Here is a 21467-nt window from a genome sequence, read left to right on the forward strand (position 1 = left end):
ACTTGAACAATTTTCTTTTTCTTCAAAATTTAAATGAGAAATTTGTGAGTTGCGTAACAGAAGCAAAAATCCAGTACTTCGCGAATCAATCTCTGAAAAGGCCGAGCAAACTAAATTGTATTTTTGTAAACTCAAATAGACCGATGGGGTCTGTTTTTGAAAATGCCCATTATAAACATGTATCTGGTGATATGCTCGCACTAAATCCCCAAAATGTGTGTGAATATGAGGGATGGGGTTTCCATCGGCAGTAGTATACCATTATTTATGTTATTGTTTTAAATTGATAGCATAGTTCATTGCGATGGCATAGAAAATCAAATGGCAACATCTGCTTTATATGAATGTGACACTGTGACAGATTCCTTTAACCTAATTTATTTGGTACTGGTACTTGAATAATCTCGAGGAGAACGGTGTGAATGGAAAATAGAAGTTAATTTAAAAATTATTGGGTTGTTCAAAATCTGAATTTTGTTTAACTACACAGACATAAGTAAAGGGGTGAAGTTTTATCGAAGCCGAGATTAAAATTAATCACCGTTTGCTTTTCGCATCGCATTTAGATAATTAAAAAAGAAAACATAAATCATATCCTAATAAGAACCGTAGAGTTTAAGATGGGAGTTATTTCATTGTAAAATGAATAATTGCTTTTTCCTAAAGTTTAATTGAAATCCGTTTTTGATTTGAGTCCGCTGCCTCGCAGGAATTAAATATCACTCCAGAAGGCATACCTTAACCTGAACGTTGGTTGTTTTGGCAACTACAGGGCTTGCATTTATTAGTTTTGCATTTTCCGAAAATTGAACGGAGCAAACACGCCCTCGAATGTTATACATCGACCTCAATATACCGAGTTAGTGTTGACTTTAACATCGAAATTGCTCCTTATTTCATAATTGTTTAAACACCGAAGAATTATTAATACCCTTGACAGTGTACCCTTACGGCGAATTTTAGCTTAAGTAACTCATTAGCCACCCGGAAACTTTAAACGTAACCAACTTGCTTGTTTTCCCGCAAAACCGTTTTAGCTCCCAATTCAAATATCTTTCGTATTTACAAACGGAAAATCTACGTATAATATTTAAATGGAAATTAAGTGTCTGGCGAAATGAGCATTACGTGCTTGATAACACATAACTATAAAAGTAAGAAAGTCAACTTTAAGTACTAAAACAATTAGTTATGTGTGCTTATCTAGTTTGGAACGACAGCGATGCGGGCTGCATTGCGTCTCTTGGGAATTAAAGTTACACTAACTTTGTGTGACACTCCGTGTAAACTAAAATCATACAATCATGAGGAAATCCTGCACAAGAATTGCGAGGAAATAAAATTCGTAAATGTGCCGCATTCCTTTCTTTTTTCCTTCTTTCGTACAGACTCTATTCGTTATAGACAAGGAAATTAAATATTGGTTTTTAATAAACTGGGGAGTTGCGCGGAGCAAGGCTAAATTGACGTAATTTCGACGATATAGGAGAACGTCACGAGGGTTAAAACCTCAATTAGTACCCGGTAGTAAGGAAAATTGACTTTAGGTCCTTACATGAGAGTTTCAATTTTTGGTTACAGGAACGATATGGATCTTCATGGCGCAACACTGTTTTCAGTTTCAGCCTTTCCTCGATGGGGTCCCTGTGATTGCCTATTAATTTAATTCACATTGTTGTTCTATTTAGACAGTACAGTTAAAAAGAGAAATAGACGAGACAAGGATGATACAGGAAACCGAAATGGATCGAAAGTAATATTTGACAAGTGTAAGTGCATATTTAAATTGTACAGTAAAGGAATGTGATCATGATTTTATTTTTTTAAGATTAAAATTAAGAAGGAAAAATAGATAATAATTAAAGGGCAGAATCAATTAATTATATAGCGAGACAAGAATAAGTGTAAGGATAAGACGGCAGGAGTCTTAAGTAGTCCGGACATAAAAAGGCCTGAGAGAGGGATGTCCACTTAACCAACATTATTTAATATGAGAGATATTGAGAAACTATTGAGATAGGATCCAAGTGGACGAATCCTACATTAATAAGGAAGATATTGTTCCTGGCATACGCTGATGGCCGTAATAATGGCAACAGAGGAAAAAACGGATGTAGGAAATTGGAGGAAAAGAATGGAATTGAATGTCTAAAAATCAAAGCGAAAGGGGGGTAGAATAGAAATAGAAAGCGTAGAGAAAGTAAGAGAATTTAAGTATTAGAATTCTATTCGCAACGAAGCAGTAGGGAAATGCACATATCAAAAAAAAGGGGGAAGTGACGAAGCGTAGGTTTAAGGAATAGGAGAGAGGAGATTCAAAAATAAGTTCAGAACCTGAAAGTTATGGACTAGAAACTAATTTCGAAATAAAATTCAAAGGGCTGTAACTTTTGAACTAGTAGCCCAATCTTGAAAGTGTTTGAAATTATGGATTCTACAGGCCACATTCTATAAGAAAATTTTTTTTCCGGGTCGATCTGAGATAATTTTTTTTTCGGCGCTCAAAAAAAGGCAGGTTATAACCTTCCTTTTTTGCCAAAAATCGACTGCACCAAAATTTCTCGGGAAAACACTTTTCCTTATTAATTTTGGTGCGTAGAATCCAAAACAATTCGTACTTTTTCGATCAGACTTCTCAATCAAAAGTTATAGACTAGAAACCAATTTCGAAAGAAAATTCAAAGGCCTGTAACTTTTGAAATAGTAGCCCAATCTTGGAACTGTTTGAAATTATGGATTCTACAGGCCACATTCTATAAGAAAATTTTTTTTCCGGGACGATCTGAGACAATTTTTTTTTCGAGCCTCAAAAAAAGGCAGTGTATAACCTTCCTTTTTTACCAAAAATCGACTACACCAAAATTTCTCGGGAAAACACTTTTTCTTATTAAATTGGGTGCGTAGAATCCAAATCAATTCGTACTTTTTCGATCAGACTTCTCAATCAAAAGTTATAGACTAGAAACCAATTTCGAAAAAAAATTCAAAGCGCTGTAACTTTTGAACTAGTAGCCCAATCTTGGAACTGTTTGAAATTATGGATTCTACAGGCCACATTCTATAAGAAAATGTTTTTTCCGGGTCGATCTGAGACAATTTTTTTTCGGGGCTCAAAAAAAGGCAGTGTATAACCTTCCTTTTTTTACCAAAAATCGACTGCACCAAAATTTCTCGGGAAGACACTTTTTCTTATTAATTTTGGTGCGTAGAATCCAAAACAATTCGTACTTTTTCGATCAGACTTCTCAATCAAAAGTTATAGGCTATAAACCAATTTCGAAAAAATATTCAAAGGGCTGTAACTGTTGAACTAGTAGCCCAATCTTGGAACTGTTTGAAATTATGGATTCTACAGGCCACATTCTGTAAGAAAATGTTTTTTCCGGGTCGATCTGAGGCAATTTTTTTTCGGGCCCCAAAAAAAGGCAGGGTTTAACCTTCCTTTTTTTGACAAAAACCGACTGCCCCAAAATTTCTCGGGAAGAGACTTTTTCTTATTAATTTTGGTGCGTAGAATCCAAAACAATTCGTACTTTTTCGTTCAGACTTCTCAACCAAAAGTTATAGACTAAAAACCAATTTCAAAAAATATTCAAAGGGCTGTAACTTTTGAACCAGTAGCCCAATCTTGGAACTGTTTGAAATTATGTATTCTACAGGCCACATTATATTAGAAATTTTTTTTCCGGGTCGATCTGAGACAATTTTTTTTTCGGCGCTCAAAAAAAGGCAGGTTATAACCTTCCTTTTTTGCCAAAAATCGACTGCACCAAAATTTATCGGGAAAACACTTTTCCTTATTAATTTTGGTGCGTAGAATCCAAAACAATTCGTACTTTTTCGATCAGATTTCTCAATCAAAAGTTATCGGGGTTCAGAATAACCTTTTTGATGCAATGGTCAGAGGGGTGTAATGTATGGGGATGAATGGAATTACAATTTGATACTGGGTCTAAAAAGGTCTAAACGAAAAGACACCAAATTACATATTAGAGGAAACAAACATGGAGAAGATAAGGATAGCGAAGGAGAAAGTGAATTAGTGAAGGATTTTTGTCAACAATGACGAAAACAACAGCAAATTGGGAGAACAGAGAAAAGAAAAGGGAGATTAATGATACAAGTACAGCAACATCGAGCGAAAGCTAGACCTCAGGAGGGAACATTACCTACATACAAGAAGCTGATGAGAGAATGGTTACCGAAGTACCTAAGGGGGAGAAGAAAATATAGTGACGTTTACATGCGGAACCAAGGAGAGAGGGAAGGAGAAGTGGACAATAGAAGAAGCAATGAAAAGAGGTGGAAAGAGCCAGGGAAAGCATGAGCGGAGAAGGGCGAAGACGAAAGGAATGGATGCGGGTGATTTTAGAAAAGGGGAAGAAACACACATTTTAGATTTTTTTATCGTTTATTTATGGTAAAAAATGTTGGCCAATTGGCGTTAATAAAGATTGATTAATAATAAATAGCACAATGTAACTATGTCACACCTGCTGTAGTAAATTTGACACACACAACTTCGTCGAAAGCTTTATCCCGTTCGCATCAGCTCCAAGAATGGCACCAGCATACAATTAAGCATCAATATTGCACTGTTCCCAAGATCACTTCCGGATTCGATGGTTTTGCAATCGTTAACGAATTTTTTTGCCAACTCCTCCTTATTGGGATAGTCTGATTTACCGATGAACTTAAACAGGTTATGGGTGGCGTATTTTTCCCACGCCGAGTGAGAAAATTGCAATTCGTCATCGACGAGCTTCATTTCTACAACCCAACACGCCATGAACTTGTTTAGTTTCTCATCTCCCGTGGTTAGTACGAAGTCTGCAGTAACGTGACTGTCCATGTACGACTTATCAATTCCGGTTCGGTTGAAACAAATATAATCCTCGATCGTGTAGTGGGTTTCATCAATATCAATTGGCAGCACCTGAAACGTATAGGTCAACGCCATTGTATCTATCGTGTCAATCCTCACCTGTGAAAATGCGCAGAGAAAGCACAAGAACATTAGAAGTTGGGCCATGATTGTGGATCACGTTTTGACAAACGATTACTGTTGGTTTCAACCCAAATCACACAACAGTTCAAATGGATAACCTTACACAGAGATGAAATTAATCGGAGAAATTAACAGACAGACACTAATCTAAACGATTTGATGTTAGAAACCACAGAAACTACAGTTGCATATTCAGAGATGGCAGACTGCCAATTGCTATTCATATTTGAAGATGCGTTTATTCCTGATAAAAAACATTATTATTCTATTCTTAGCAACTTGAGCTGTAGGTCTTTGTTCTGGGACTCTTGGGATTTGGGTAAACACAAAGCCTTCTTATGTTTTTTACGTGATGGGTTAAGACGGGTCACAGCGGATTTGATATACTCTTGTGAAACGAAACTTTCCTAATAAATACGCGGGTTACATGATAATACAAAAAACTGCGGAAATTGTGTATGAAAGTTTATTTGATAACTTGGTTACAGAGCACCCATTTGCGTCACCACGCAATTGAATATGTTAACCATTGTGTCTCCATCATTTTGTCCTGGCTCGGCGTTTAGACAACTTTTGGACACCCTTTCTGCCACTTCGTCTTTGCGGGGATAGTCGTTCTTCTTGAAGAGATTGAATTGATGTTTCAATATGTAGGATTTCAGTTTGGAAGGTACCATGTGCATATTTTCGTCGACCAGTCCGATTTCCTTTACCCAACATACCAGGAAATCATTAAACTGCTTATCTCCAGGCGTAACCAAGAAATTGTCGTCAACTCGGTTGTTAATGTAGCTCTCCTCTATTCCCAACTTATTCATGCAAATGAAATCTTCAGCTACGTAATTGAGTCGCTTACACGAAACCTGATTAGTTATAAAAATTAAAGATACACTTCCAGAAAATCTACCGTTTACCTGAAATAATGTAAGGATCGCCTATAAAAGTACTGCTACCTTCATATTGTACAACGTTCACGTTAGTAGTATTAGTATGTTCTTTATCGCCAGGAAGTGAAATATATAGCGACATCTCCTAGATGTTACATGAACTACAGCTACAATTCCTTGTATTTTTCATATAAACACGCCTACTATACAGGGTGTATTAAATTGAGTTGGATAACATGGCTATCTTTGTTATTACTATACTAGTTGGGGGGCCATAGTTAATAAATCGCAAGTCTAACGCCATTTAATGAGCCATTTTGGAAACGTGCGTTTATAAGGGTAAAAATGTCTGCTGAACCCGAATTCGAATGTTGCCAAGCTAATTTTTGGCTAATTTCAAAATGGCGGCTAATATGGCGGCCACATACATAAATTTTTATGCCAGGCGCATTTTACATAGTTTTTCGGACTGAGGTGTTAAAAAAACATACAGGAAGCACAGAAAATTGCAAAACTTATATATTGGGTACATTATACAGACAACACGGTAACAAGATAGAGATAATTCTGACGGCAAATGTATTACCTATATTTCGTTCAAAAATTTTAACGGAACTTAAATTTCTTCATCATTCTGCTCATTTTTTTTACGATTGAAGCAGTCGTAAAGGCCCTTGTAGATATTTGTGCACTTTTAGAAACTAGCACAATTTATTTAAAGCCAAGTTTTTAGGAGGACTAGTCTGACCATTCGATTTTTCAGTGTCCCTTATCGCATTTGCGAGACAATATGTATGGTACAAAATGTCCCCGGCAACAGCATAATGAGAAGATGCAACTCTACGCCCTTCTGTACCCACTGCACCCAATGTAAGTTTTCATAAGAACGTCCGCCTAAAAAACTCAAGTTGTTTTTGAAAATTAAATTTTATATTAATAATATATAAATTTTATATTTTATAAATTTAGACCTTTATCTACAAAATGTTCGGACTATTTAAAAAAAAAAAGTTTATAGCAACTGAATACCGGCTGTTTAAAGATTAGATATTTTACACCGATTATTGCGCTAACCTGTTTTATTGTTTTACTCTTGATCAAGTTAAATGAATTAAAATTAACTTTTAATGTAATTAATATATTCTGTAAATGCAGTTAATTTCAAGTTAATTCAGTTAATGTAATGTAATGTGGTTAACGCTAAGTTAATGTAATTAATTTATATTTAATGCCATTTAAAACTACTCTTAATAGGTAGTGGCTATAGCATTGTGAAAAACCAAATTTTGAACCCGGTGCTAGATTTGCTTTTATTCCAAGTGCCTATGTATCAAATTTTTTATTTAAGTACTTTCATAAATAAAAAAGTTTGCAATTCAAAAAGGGCACTGTGAATGTAGAATTGATTAGGCCCAACTGTTGGCATTGCGTATTATATGGCTAAAACTATGCCCTCGACTATGCCCATATTGAATTTCATGCAATTCGGTTTACAACTCACGGAGATGTCAAAAGGGCCTTCTTTATTTTTTTACGTACATTGCCAATTCGCGAACTTTCATCATAATCGGCGGCGGTCTATTCGTTTTCGAGGTATCGTGCTAATGAACAGATCTCGGGATAGATGGACAGGCACTGCAAAATTATAAACTCTCTACGTCCTAGGAGATCGTCAATAATTTGAAAATGTTGGTTATTTAAAATATTTTTGCTACAGTGTTTTATAAAGAATTTAATAACCTGTCATATTATGTAATAATACACAGGGTGTTCCATGTCAAAGTCACATTTTTGTTATCATCTGAAAAATGCGATGTGGTTTTGTTTTTTTAAATGCAGATTTGAATTCATTGGAAAAATACGCAATTTTTATTTATATATATATATAGTTGGAAAGAACCTAAATACTTACCAACGGTTATTAAAAAGCACAAAATTTAATAACAAACAAAATTTGCTGAGGAAAATGTAAAACACTAATTTAATTCATTCACAGCTTTTTTGGGACACCCTATCACCACAGGATATATTTTCCTACATTTTCCGAACTAGCTATGGAGTTAATTAACCAACTCTTACCTATATATAAGTAATAAATTATGGAAAACAATTTAATACTAAATAGCACACAATACAATAGATAGTGGCGCCATCGTGCTGTATTTGTGAACTAGTCCAAAATTCGGCCTGGCAACATCCAGAATCGGATTCAGCACATTTTTTTACATCTAAAAAATCATGTAGCCAAAATGGCTCATAAAATGCCGTTAGAACTAAGAAACAGAGTCGTTTTTCGATTTGGCCACTTAACTATACTTACAGATTCGGTTAAATTGGCAAAGTTGTATAGTTTTTGATGCTGATGGGTATTAATTCCGGTGCGATATTTTGAAAAAGAGAACTATCGAAAAAGTTTCAAATAAAAGTTGCAAGATTCGAATGGAAGTAGAAACATTTTTTTCAAAATGGCGGTTTTCGAGATATTGACATCAATTTCCTTATTTTTAAGTGGAGTTTACGTCACTTGATAGAGAAAAAATTACAAAACCAATGATAGTGATACTAAACACTTAGTATGTCATTTGGGAATCAAACTTGCATTTTTGCCTCGAAGTTTACAATGTATTTCTTATGGCAATAATTCCATGGATGATTGTGATTGAAACCAAATTCGTTGGTTTATTGTCGCGCATAGTCATCATCGACATTCGGCACGGCCAATAAAATAACCCAGGCCTAGTCTGTATATTTAAACATGTCTCCAAGATCTATTAAGATTGCATAAATTTCAGACTTCTGTAGAGATACTGCCGAGGTCATTAGCAGTATTTCACTAACTGCTGAGATTGGAAGATGCTTGGATATTCTCTTAGCTTCAGTATCAGTGATTGTATGGAATTCCCATACAATCTGCAATAAGTCTATTGGAACTTATTTCCCGAATTTGGTTTTGAACCATCGACAATTTTGGCTATAGCTTTTTTGACCAAATTCACTGGCCTTCGGGCGCGTCTCCGGGTGGCCGATAGGGGGACGCACACACAGACACGAATGATCGTAAAGTGACTACTTGCTTCGGTGTGGGTAGTGACGATTATTGCGTAGGTGCTGGAAGCCAAGCTCTGGACAAACGGCTTTGCCTAGGTGAGACCGGATTTCCGCACTACTCGTGGGAGTTGTATGGACGATAATTCAAACAAAATGGAGTACGGGAGACTCCTCGAAAGAGCTTCTATTCACAAGAGCAAGTGACAAGACCAGTGTACCTGCGACTGGTTGGAGAAGGCCCTCCCACTCATTAGGCCCTGGGATGGCGCGTCTTTGAAAGGTTCAGATACACGTCCAGTAACCAAGGGGATGGATGTGGTACCCGAACACCCGGATGACACGGCCACCATCTTGAAACGCATCCAGAAGAAAAATCCTAGTTTCAGGACGAGCATATGGACGGCGTTTTTCTGTAGGGAGGAGTCTCCTCGTATTTGACCATTCTATCGGGCACTCCAGCGGGGGTCTCGCACGTCACCTTTGTGACAAAAGCGAGGGCTCCGTCTGCGCCAGGTAAGGGGATAGGGTTCCACCAAAGTCCCATTGCGACAGAGGGGGCTCAATCTTTCGTTATCGACTTCGAAGGGCGTCGGGATTACTACCGGTTCCCTCAGAGGCCGAGAAAAATGTCAACGGGCTGTTGGCTCGTGCGGTGGTTCTTGACTCCGACCCTTGCGTCGGAACCGTCGGTATCACTAGGGGAGGAGGAACCTAGTACATCAGTAAAGAACAAGGTAACCTTCTTACAGAGCAATTTGGCAGCACAGTAAAGGGCAACCTGGTTAATAGGCCGCCAACCTATCGTAAAGCATCATACAAGAACCTTGGGTTTACAGGGGAGGAGTAAGAGGTCTGGATCAGGTAGAGGATTATCTTTGTTACAAGAATGGCACCTAGGATTTGCATTTATGTAGATAGACGAATCGAGTCTTATCTAATGGCTGATTTCTGTGTAAGAGTTCTCGTTGCTCAGACTTCAGCTGAGAGATGGAAGAGGACGGAGCAGGCACTTGGCGGTCTGCTCAGCCTATCTCCCGTACGACCTCGGAAAAGGGGTATTACCAGAGAGGTGCAAGTGTTGATAGAGAACTGTCGAAATAGTCGACTCCCTTTTGTGTTTGATTGTTATGCAAACGCACTCCATGCTGTGTGGGGCAGCACCGTCTCGAACTCAAGGGGAAACCACCCTCTGGAGTAGTTGTAAACAACTGACTTGAATGTTTTAAATCAGGGAGCATCACCGAGATTCATCATGGATAGACCACCTTTGCTCTGTCCGAAACCAAGGCAAGTGAAAGAGGTGACCCTATTAGTAAGCGACAACATAATAGCGTCATACGAGTACAGCTGTAAACTGCAGACTTTTCGAAGTGGAACCCACCAAGTGAGCTACCCGGGTCGGTGTAAGGCCCATCGACTGGAAGTCAGCTGCCCGAGTGGTTACCGAGGGATCTCTGAAATTGCGACACGTTCATCCTATTTACGAGTGCATGACTGGATGGGATATTCCCGGCTCTTTTGCATTTGTTGCCCTTTTTTAGAGGCTCCCTGACTTTAAGGTATATTCTCAAAAGAGGGAGTCAGGTAAGAGTTGTGTACCTGTGTCAAATATGACATGGCGGAGGATTACAGGCCCATCACCCTATCATCGTTTCTTCAAAAAACGGTGGAGAAGCTGGTAGATGCATAAATAAGGAATGGGGCACCTACTGGTCTTTAGAACATTACACTCGTTCCAACATGTCCACGGAGACGGCTCCTCGCAGCCTCGTCTTCAGGCGAAGGGACGGGCTCTGGACCTAGTTGCGAGACAAAGCGGGTAGGCACAATGGGCTTTTGGTGTGCCTAAATACTGCCTAGTTTTCCCTGTGGTGAGAACAGGACAGGAAAGAAGTGATTCAAAAACGAATCCAGAATAACAAATTACCTTTTGCATGCAATGGTGAGAGGTGTGCTGATGTATGGAACCGAGGGATGAAAGGAACGGAATGAACTAGCAGGATTACAAGGAAGGCACCACAAATTGATAGACACTAAACGACATATTAGATAGGGGAACAACAATGGGATAGAGAAAATGAGTTAGGAGAACAGAAGGAAAATGAAAATATAGAATTTGGGGACACAGAGGAAGATATAAAGCACGTGTTGTGAGAATGCAAAGAGGTGGAAAGAGAAAGGGAAAGCATGAGTGAAGTACTTACTGGAAGAGGGGTAAAGAGGATGGTTTTAGAGAAAAGGGGAAGAAACACAAGAAAACTTTAGCTTTTTTGTAGTTGATTTAAGTTTTTGCCTGATTTTGACTAATAATAAATGGTAAAATGAAACTCTGTCACATCTGCACACCCGCGTCCCGCCGTGGTGGAAGGACTGACAATTGTAGCGGCGTAAGCACCCCACCCCCACCTTAAGACAGCACTATGAGTCTCTTTCCTGTTACGTTCCGTATACTCACAGTCTAGGTTTAAATGCATCTTCCGTTAAAATTCGACGTGATTTTTTTAGTAATATTGGTGTAGGGAATGTTCATCTTACTCTCGAACTTAGTCCGTAGTGAGGGTTCAAAATCAAGAGACCAAAAACTTTTACCTTAAAAATGCGAGTGTAAGTGCTTGAGTTGGATTGTCTTATACCCAATTACTCTCATTACTCAATTACACCTTTAATCTTAATAATTCCAGGGAGCTTCTACTATTATACTACAAGTAAAAACCTACGCTAAAGTTCCTTTTGCTTAGATTTTAAACAGATCAATTCCCAGTCTATTGCCTCATCAGCTTCAGGAATGGCACCAGCATACAATTAAGCATCAATATTGTACTATCTCCATGATCGCTTCCGGATTCGATATATTTGCAATCGTTAACGAATTTTTTTGCCAACTCCTCCTTATTGGGATAATCAGGTTTGCCGATGAACTTAAACATATTATGGATAGCTACTCTTTCCCACCCCGAGTGAGAAATTTTCAATTCGTCATCGACGAGCTTCATTTCTTCACCCCAGCACGCCATGAACTTGGTTAGTTTCTCATCTCCTCTGGTGAGTACGAAGTCTGCATTAAGGTGACTATCCACGTATGACTTCTCGATTCCGGTACGGTTCATACAAATATAGTCCTCTATCGTGTAGTGGGATTCATCAATATCAATTGGTAGTACCTGAAATGTAGGTAAGCGCCATTGTATCGTGTTAATTATCACCCACCTGTGAAAATGCGTAAAGAAAGCAGAAAAACTTTAGAAATTGGGCCATGATGAACACTACAGCTCAAATGGATAACCTTGGCCAAAAATTGTTTACGTGATGTTTTATATGAAGAAAGATTAGGACGGGTCACAGCAGACTTGATAATCACTTGCGAAACGAATCTTTCTTGGGAAATACGCGGGTTACACAGTAATACAAAGCAACTTATGTTTTGAGAGCAAACAGCTGTGGAAATTGTACGTGAAAAGGTTATTCGATATGATCTCCTGGTGTAAGGCAAAATAATCACTGTAACTTTGTTTATTTACAAATTAACTTACAAAGCACCCATTTGCGTCATTACGCAATTGAATATATTAACCATTGTGTCCCCATCATTTTTTCCTGGCTGTGTGTTTAGACAACTTTTGGAGACCCTTTCTGCCACTTCGTCTTTGTTGGGATAGTCGTTCTTCTTGAAGAGATTAAATTGATGTTTTAATATGTAGGATTTCAGTTCGGAAGGTATTATTTGCATATTTTCATCGACCAGTCCCATTTCCTTTACCCAACACACCACGAAATCATTAAACTGGTCATCGCCAGTTGTTAGCAAGAAATTGTCGCCAACTCGGTCGTTAAGGTAACTTTCTTCAATCCCCAACTTTTTCATGCAAATGAAATCTTCCGCTACATAATTGAGTCGCCTACACGAAACCTGTTTATAAAAATTAAAGCTACACTTCCAGAAAATCGACCGTTTACCTGAAATAATGTAAGAATCACACATACAAGTACTGCGACCTTCATACTGTCTAACTTTCACGTCAATTGCACTGCAGTTACAAGTGTCTAATGTAAAGTGCCATCCAATTTTATTTAGATGAGAGGGGAGAGTTATATTTCGATAAGATAATTAATTAATTAATAAAAAGCTGTGAAGTTATTTAAGTATTCATGCTCTGTTTACTTGTTTTTCTTAAACAGTTTTTATCGATACCAGTTTTCGTAGAAAATGTCAACTCATTTAATCCTACACTTGAATCAAGCAAACATGATATAGATCATATCGACAGAATAGGTACATCATTCCATTCTATAATTTAAACACATTCCAATAAAAGAAAAATCGATATTTCACAATGTTTCATTTGGTGATTATATCGGTCATAAGTTATAAACCTCAATTCTTTTGGAATGGATGTTCTGATATCCAAAAATCCAAAGCTTCCATTTTGTACTGGATCTCAAGGTCGGTCAAAAACGGATTGAGACCTGCACCTACAAAATCAGACGTACAATTGATGGATACAAGAAAATAAGGTAAAGAAAGATATTGAACTGATTCCTAAACCCCTTAAGAGACAGGAAGGGACGCTTCATTTCACGAAATCGGAGCAAGGCTGATCCTCCACAATGTTTTTGATCTTAGAGTGTCAAAAAAAATGTTTCCAGAATGGACATAAAAAAAAAGTAAAAAGTTTTGGTATCCATAAACAGCTACGAAGGAGGAAAGAAACAATATTGGTCAGATATGTAAAAAGGATGTGCTTCTTCAGTTAAAGGGAACCAACATTATTTGTGGAAGTGGAAGTAGGATAGTAGAATTCATGTAAAACCATTGTAGTCTGTTGATTAGGTAGGTATATTCTTGCAGAAGTAGAAGTCATACCTTGAAAAGGACAGAACAAGATAGACAGTAGGGAAAGGTAAGCTCACCCCTCCATTTTTTTTTGTGACGTCACAGGTCGTTACGCGCCAACGCGGTAAATTTGAAAATGAATTTGTGCGGTAGATTTGAATTTTTGAGTTTCCGGCTGTCAGCCATTTTGTCGCAGTAAGTTTGAATTTGCGCGGTTGATTTGAATTTTTGAATTTGCGGATGTTCATTTTGTAGCGGTCAGTTTGAGTTTGTGTGGGAGATTTGAATTTTTTACTGTAATAGTTTGTCATCTTAAATATACAGGGCGGTAATCATAGTTATACATAGGGTGTTTGTGTTAGGTCATTTTGCTCCGAGGTGTCATAATGGCACTAATCTGCTAGTCATTCAGTTCTGCATAAAAGGGCAGAATCGCGCATGAGCAGGTATGCGGGTGGTCGATGTGCTAGCCACAGCACATTTTTAGACGAGTGTTTAAAATTAAAGGTTGAATACATACCCCATGGCTCTCTGTACACAGACCTACTCACTGATAAGATTAACCTTGCCGCTGAATTAGTTGGTTGTTACAACCTGCTGAGTGCTGTGGAATCAGAGCTGGGCAGTATTCGATTTTGTAAATACTTTTTAGTATTCAAATCCTTTAAAGTAATCAAATACTTTGTAATTAAATACTTTTATGGAAGCAGTATTTGTATTTGTAACTCAAAATACTTTCACAAGTATTTAGTATTCGAATACTTCGCATAGTATTTGAACCTTCCTTTTTTTTACCAAAAATCGACTACACCAAAATTTCTCGGGAAAACACTTTTTCTTATTAATTTTGGTGCCTAGAATCCAAAACAATTCGTACTTTTTCGATCAGACTTCTCAATCAAAAGTTATAGACTAGAAACCAATTTCGAAAAGAAAATTCAAAGGGCTGTAACTTTTGAACTAGTAGCCCAATCTTGGAACTGTTTGAAATTATGGATTCTACAGGCCACATTCTATAAGAAGATTTTTTCCGGGTGGATCTGAGACAATCTTTTTTGAGGGCCTCAGAAAAAGGCAGTGTACAACCTTCCTTTTTTACAAAAATGGACTGCACCAAATTTTCTCGGGAAAACACTTTTTATAATTAATTTTGGTGCCTAGAATCCAAAACAATTCGCACTTTTTCGATCAGACTTCTCAATCAAAGGTTATGGACAAAAAACAAATTTTCAAAGCGATCGCACGTTTCTAAACAAGTTATCATGCACACGGACAAACGGATGGTCAAAAATGGATCTGTTCCAAAATCTCTAGGATTAATTTCAGAAAGGCGTACGATCGCTTTGAAAACTGGTACACGTATTCTTAAGGATATAACTGGTATAAGAAAGGTCCTGGTAGGTACCTCCTATATAATAATATAATAATAATAATAATAATACGATTTTGCTCCCCTTAAATTTGTATATAACAATAGAAATATAAAAAAAGCTAACGCCATACAAAGTATAACTTGATTTTTTAAGTAGTATTAAGCCTTTTATCTAGTATACTATTTTAAATTTTTAATGTATTTGAGTGACAAGTATTTGAATACTTTTTACTGTATTCGAATACTTTTCAAAGTAAGGTAATGAAATACTTTTCAAAGTATTCGAAAACTTTTTGTAGTATTCGAATACCTTTGATAGTATTAGAATACTTTAGAAAGTATTCGAATACATTCTAAAGTATTTGAATACTTTTCAATGTATCTGTATCTAGTATTCGCTTGTACTGGACGTAAAAGTATTTAGTATTCAAATACCTTTGATTTGTGTAAAGTATTTACTATTTAGTATTCAAAGACTTTTTGAAAGTATTCTGCCCAGCTCTGTGTGGAATAACCTGCCTTCCGAAGTGTGTATAATAGGTAATGCGTCTTAGGATTTGCAAGGAGTTCACAGATCTCAGGCAGGAGATGTGTGTTCCAGACAATACAAACGTAATTTGGATACGAGTATAGCAAATAATACAATTTAATCTATTCCTTTGTGTATTTAAATTTCAATTGTGGTTAACTCCAAAACCCTTACCACCCCCAATAAGTTGGAAGCCAGCGACTTTTTAAGTCATTGTTTCTCTTGTGTGTGTTAGTGGAATTTTAATTAATAGTCCAAGAGCCCACGACAATAAACCTGGTTCGATAAGACTACCAGATGAAATCTACAGGGTGCCCATTATATATGGAATATCTCTTGGAATATAGTATATAGTAAATAGGTATATCCCGGTTGTAAATGAGCGGACTGTATCTTAAGTAAATCTTACCTTTAGTTTTTCGGCGAATCGGCGTAAACTTGTTTGAAATTGTGAATGGGGTGGCGAAGGAAAGGACACAAGGAAAACTCACCCCAATCACCTAAAAGAACTAAACGTTTTAACTGTTCTGCTTGCTTTTACTTAACTCTATGCGAATAATTGAAATCAAAAAATTATTTATCATTCTGTGCACGCATTAGTTATGCGCAGGTAACTAAAATTGTATTTGAAAGCCTTGAAACGAAAGTAACAAAAACGCGGCAAGTTTAAATTGCTCATTCATTAACACCCCTACATATCGAATGTATACAACATTTTTCCATATGAAAGTTGTAACATTTTATTTCCCATAATATAGCAGCATTCAGTTGTTTTTATTTCAGAAAACAAATTAGTAAAGAAAAACAATTGCATTTTTTTAAATGGCTGTGCACCTTTTCGTTGGGCTCAATTGATAGACATTTATTTTTGTTCTCTTTTCGATGATGTGAGTACATTAATACAAGAACATTTTTCAAAAAAGCTTATTATAATTACATCAATAACATATGTCTTAGAAGTCCTAGATCAAAATAAAACAATATCGACTTAAATCGTTATTTGTTTATTTGCGACATTTTCAATTAACTACGTGTGAAATTAGATCTCTCACTAGTAGGCGGGGGACAATTTGTAACTCGAAGGCCCAATCTTCATTCAAATGAGTGTAACTTTTGTTGAAAAGTTATTTTAAAAAATGTTCTACAATTTTGTTCCTTAACTCATCAAGTATGTACACAACAAATTTCCTGGAATTCTCTCCATTTTCGTTGTCCGGAGAAGAATTTGCAGTGGACCTTTTTTCGAATTTTCAAAAACTAATTCCCGATTGTTCATTTTCATGTTAAAAAAACCCATGTACCAAATTTCGTCGAAATCAGAATTTTTTCGGCCCCCCAAGTAGGGTTGCGCCTTTTCGTGGTAGAAATTTTGAAAAAAAATTTCAAAATCGGATATGCCATACTCGAAAACCTATTCCAAGACGTGCTATCCATCTTTGTAACTCTTATGGTTGCTGAGAAAAAAGTTAAAGAAGAAATCCAAATTTCACCACTTCTTTGGGGGTGGCTCCCAAACGAAACACGTTGGACCCTCGGTTTATCTCCTCTATCACTCCATTTTTTTTACACGCGGTCATGTAACACCCTGTATACTATACAAGTGCGAATTGACACCCACAAGCCATCTCAATTTTCATCCGACTTTGGCATTTTGCAAAAGCGTTATTCATCTTTTCGGCACACCTGTCAAACGGTTTGAGTGTTTCACTTTGTTGCTTTAAAATGAGCAATTTCATCAACTTACAAATTCTCGGGCACCCGATTGTACTAAAATCTGCGTGAGTGATTTGGAGGTTGCAAACTTTTAATTGGATCATTCAAGCAGGTACATTACAGTAATCTTATCTTACTCACTGATAAACAATGCTAAACACTCGTTTTTTTACTTTAATTTTGCAGTTCGTGGTATTTGCACGTTCTCGGTTACTATGCTTAAGGTGGTATTTCCGCTTCTTCTAATTTTTGAAGCAGTTTCTGCATTTTCAATCAGAAACGCAACCGCATTCCAAGTGCACGTTATCCATTTAAATGATTTCCATGCCAGGTGAGTGGTTCTTCATTTAACATGATCGGATGCTGAAGTCCAGTTGGTCATAATGAATCTGTTTTGAGCTTTGGATTCTCCAAAAGCAGGTGAATGATGAAATGCGTATTTTTTCTGTAAGACACAGATAAGATAAAAAGATAATTAATGTATTGTGTGCAAATTCAATACTCTACAAAGCTAATCAGATCATTGGTAGGTTTGAGGAAACCAGTAGAAAATCGGGTACATGCAAATCAGACTGCATCGGTGGATTTTCACGCATCTACAGCGCCGTAAACCAACAGCTGAAAAAGTATCCCGACTCAATCGTACTAAACGCGGGCGATAACTTCCAGGGAACCTTGTGGTACAATCTGTACAAATGGAACGTAACGCAACACTTCATGAACATGATACCCTTCGATGCGCATGTAAACTCGTAAATTCAAAGGTAGCTTGTAATGTGTTTGTCTTAGACGCTTGGTAATCACGAATTTGATAACGGAATCGATGGAGTGGTTCCTTTTATCAAAGCCCTAAATGCGCCCGTTCTCGCAGTGAATATTGATGACAGCGGGGAACCCGATTTTCAAGGCATTTATCGTAAGAGCATGGTGATCGTTCGTGATGGGAGAAGAATTGGAGTTATAGGAGTTCTGTTATCAACGACTGATGTAAATACCTTTTTCCTATCCCTTCATGATTCCGCGCGATTCACAATAAGAAATCCTTGTAGAGTATATCAAGCACGAGGAAGCTGAAATTCTACGAGGAATCCACGAGCGTTAACAACGAAGCCGATCGGTTGGTTAAAGAAGAGAACGTTACCACTGTAATTGTTTTATCACATTGCGGATACATAATCGAAAAAGAAATCGCCAGAAAAGCTGCACCCGGAATCAGTCTCATAGTCGGGGCTCATTCTCACAGTTTTCTGTACACAGGTAGCCAAACTGCCAACGCTGGTTGTGAGATTGACTCGACCTTTCAGGTAATAATACTCCAAACGGGAAACAACCCGCAGGTCCATATCCCACCGTTGTCAAAGCAAAAGATGGACACGATGTGCTCGTCGTTCAAGCCGCGGCCTACACAGAATTCCTGGGGGATATCACAATAGATTACGATGGCGAGGGTAACGTCGTTTCCTGGTCAGGTCAACCGATCTACACGGACTCCAGTATTCCCCAAGGTAGCTGTCACTGCAAAACCTAAGAAGGTTAATAACTCAGTTGTTAGATACCGAAATAAATGAAGAAATCGCATTGTGGAAGAGGGGAATGGATGAACTGGCGAATGAAGTTGTCGGGTATTCCAATGTAGTCCTCGATAACAGAAAGTGCAGGCGTCAGGAGTGCAATATTGGCAGCTTTATTGCCGATGCTATGGTCAACGCTGTAAGGCGCACTTCCTGTTGTCTCCATTAACCTGAGTCTTACTTTTAGAACTTAGAGACCAATGAGGAAGGAGTATGGGCTTATGCAAACATCGCATTCATGAACGCTGGTGGTATACGTACATCAATTCCGGTCGGAGGTATGCGTTAGCCTTACCAAACACTGATGACGTAGTGCTCCCTTTCAGAAATCACATTCGGCGACTTAATGCAGGTGACTCCATTTGAAAGTACTGTAGACGTTGGGGAAGTGAAAGGGAAGCATATCAAGGAGATTTTGGAACAATCGGCGAAACCGTTTAACAACCAAAGAATTATGAGCAGTTTGGATATTATACAAACTTCTGGTAGAAACCCAAGCAGTTTTTCTTTAATCTTGATTCGTGTTTAGGAATTCACGTGCGATATAATATGAGCCGCTCATTCGGATCAAAAGTGGAATCGGTTAAAGTGCTTTGCCGTAAATGCCCCGTGCCAAAGTATGAGCCCTTACAACTGGAACAAACCTACAGGATAATCGTTCCCTCGTTTTTGGCCAATGGCGGAGACGGATACAAGGTCATAAAGGACAATCTTGTGAATCGTCGAGTCGGAGACATGGACTACGAGGTGGTGAAGAGGTATCTCAAGAAAATGAGCCCTGTCATTCAATCCATAGATGGGAGAATTGAAATAGTTTGATTATTTGTATGATTCGGAAAATGTACACCAAGCGTTTTGGTTTGCCAGAGGGTTTACGGTAATAAACAACAAGTGTCGAATGATTCTATTCGCTGTAACAGGCTTTTGCCATAAAAATAAATAAATAAATCTCATATTCATTATCAACTTTTTGTAACAAATCAAATTTTTAGCCTCAGGCACAAGTCCATTTTTGATGATATTCTCCTTTATTTTGGCATTTTAATGTGGCACTTAAATATTTATGTTGGTTAAACAATAGCCATACAATTTTTAGAGCAATAATTTTTTTAATAGTAGATATTTATGAGGCAAGAATTCATACGTACAATCCTATGTACCTTTTTAAATGGAATGGACCATATCAAAGCAGTAGAGATTTTAGGTCACTTTAATAGCATCCATATCACTCAAAATCTGGAATTTAGTACTTATTTTATTGTAATCTCCGTATTAAACATGAGAACACTTGCTAAAGGTACCATGAATGAAAATTTATTTTAAAAAACAAAAAAAAAGGTAAAAAGGCACTCATCCGTGATGTAAATTGTCCATGCACTCATGTTCACAAGTAGACGGATGCTGCTAAACGCTGGTATCGGTCTATCTGACATTTCTTAAACCTATTTACCCAGTTTTATTGTACCAATTTACAATCAAGATTTTTCTCATTTCGAAACTTTTAGCACGTACAAATAATATTGCAATAGGAATATAAAAGTCTAAATAAAATTTTAACAATTATTATTTTTGTTAATAGCTGCAAGTTAAGTTTCCTAGTTCTCTAACCTTCGATGTCGTCCATTTAAAGGACACATAAGGAAATACGTGTGTATTGTCTTAAAAGAATCTCAAGTAAATTATAATCATATTTGAACGTACAACAAATAGATTCTTGAGAGTTTCCGTAAAATTAAAGAGATAAGGACTGTAAAGTAACGAAAAAAGCAAAAAATGTTGATAAACATCGTGAAAAAAATTGATCTTGCTATAAATTATATGGCTATTATTTAAATAATATACTGAAATTGTGAAGATCCATGACTCTCAGTGGGGTGCTTAAGAAGCTTCGAAGAAATAACACCAAAATCTACCCATTTATTATTATAAAAATTTTTATGGGGAGACTTTGGTGTTATCTCTCCGAAGCTAATTAATATACGGTGGTGCATTAGAAACCATACATAGCTATTTCTGTAAATTAAAATAATTTTCAAAAAACGCTTTGGCACGTCAAATTGATCATGGAAGGAAACAGTGTCTAAAATAAAACTTGCTCACTAATGTCTTTGTCTCGCATCGCTGACAGTGCAACCCTTACAATCTTAAATGATGCATCGTTGGTAAGGTCGCCCATCTCTGAATTCGGATATGTAATTTTTTTGGTTTAGTTGTTTCATTTCCAGCGCATTCGACGTTACAGGTACAAGTTTTCTCTTTTTTATACTTATACTTGCAACTGCATAATTTTGACGCACGATCGCATTGCTTCTATTACATAGTAATCGGCCCGACATCCTTCCAATGACATAAACAACAGCGCGCCCTCAACTTACTTTTAAAATATTTCGAAAATATCAAATCTAAAAAATTATAGTCTCACCAAATTCAGAGAAGGAAAGCCTTTCCAATGATGTCCTACCTTCCTTGTTGCGCAATTACCAATGTTAAGGGTTATGCTTTAGTACT

General features: G+C 37.2%; 4 protein-coding genes across 4 annotated transcripts; 1 reads left to right on the top strand and 3 right to left on the bottom strand.

Annotated features, from left to right (window-relative positions):
* Positions 1 to 4401: 4401 nt before the first annotated feature.
* LOC116179133 lies at positions 4402 to 5321 on the bottom strand. The gene is made up of 2 exons (XM_031498848.1): positions 4985 to 5321; positions 4402 to 4936 (listed from the first exon to the last, which is right to left on the bottom strand). Exons 1-2 carry the CDS (start codon positions 5030 to 5032, stop codon positions 4535 to 4537), a joined length of 450 nt encoding a protein of 149 aa, XP_031354708.1. The 5' UTR covers positions 5033 to 5321; the 3' UTR covers positions 4402 to 4534.
* A 6268-nt stretch (positions 5322 to 11589) lies between these two features.
* LOC116179739 lies at positions 11590 to 12345 on the bottom strand. Its single transcript, XM_031499558.1, has 2 exons — positions 12151 to 12345; positions 11590 to 12104 (listed from the first exon to the last, which is right to left on the bottom strand). Exons 1-2 carry the CDS (start codon positions 12196 to 12198, stop codon positions 11706 to 11708), a joined length of 447 nt encoding a protein of 148 aa, XP_031355418.1. The 5' UTR covers positions 12199 to 12345; the 3' UTR covers positions 11590 to 11705.
* A 90-nt stretch (positions 12346 to 12435) lies between these two features.
* LOC116179740 lies at positions 12436 to 13054 on the bottom strand. Its single transcript, XM_031499559.1, has 2 exons — positions 12898 to 13054; positions 12436 to 12850 (listed from the first exon to the last, which is right to left on the bottom strand). Exons 1-2 carry the CDS (start codon positions 12940 to 12942, stop codon positions 12470 to 12472), a joined length of 426 nt encoding a protein of 141 aa, XP_031355419.1. The 5' UTR covers positions 12943 to 13054; the 3' UTR covers positions 12436 to 12469.
* A 4306-nt stretch (positions 13055 to 17360) lies between these two features.
* LOC116179348 (apyrase) lies at positions 17361 to 19921 on the top strand. Its single transcript, XM_031499131.1, has 10 exons — positions 17361 to 17500; positions 17575 to 17719; positions 17919 to 18132; positions 18178 to 18375; positions 18438 to 18645; positions 18693 to 18893; positions 18941 to 19098; positions 19147 to 19237; positions 19286 to 19444; positions 19489 to 19921. The coding sequence occupies exons 2-10, from the start codon at positions 17604 to 17606 to the stop codon at positions 19776 to 19778; spliced, it is 1635 nt and encodes a 544-aa protein (XP_031354991.1). The 5' UTR covers positions 17361 to 17500; positions 17575 to 17603; the 3' UTR covers positions 19779 to 19921.
* Positions 19922 to 21467: the final 1546 nt, after the last annotated feature.

The sequence above is a fragment of the Photinus pyralis genome, unplaced genomic scaffold, assembly GCF_008802855.1.
Source record: "Photinus pyralis isolate 1611_PpyrPB1 unplaced genomic scaffold, Ppyr1.3 Ppyr1.4_LG8, whole genome shotgun sequence".
Taxonomy (NCBI): domain Eukaryota; kingdom Metazoa; phylum Arthropoda; class Insecta; order Coleoptera; family Lampyridae; genus Photinus; species Photinus pyralis.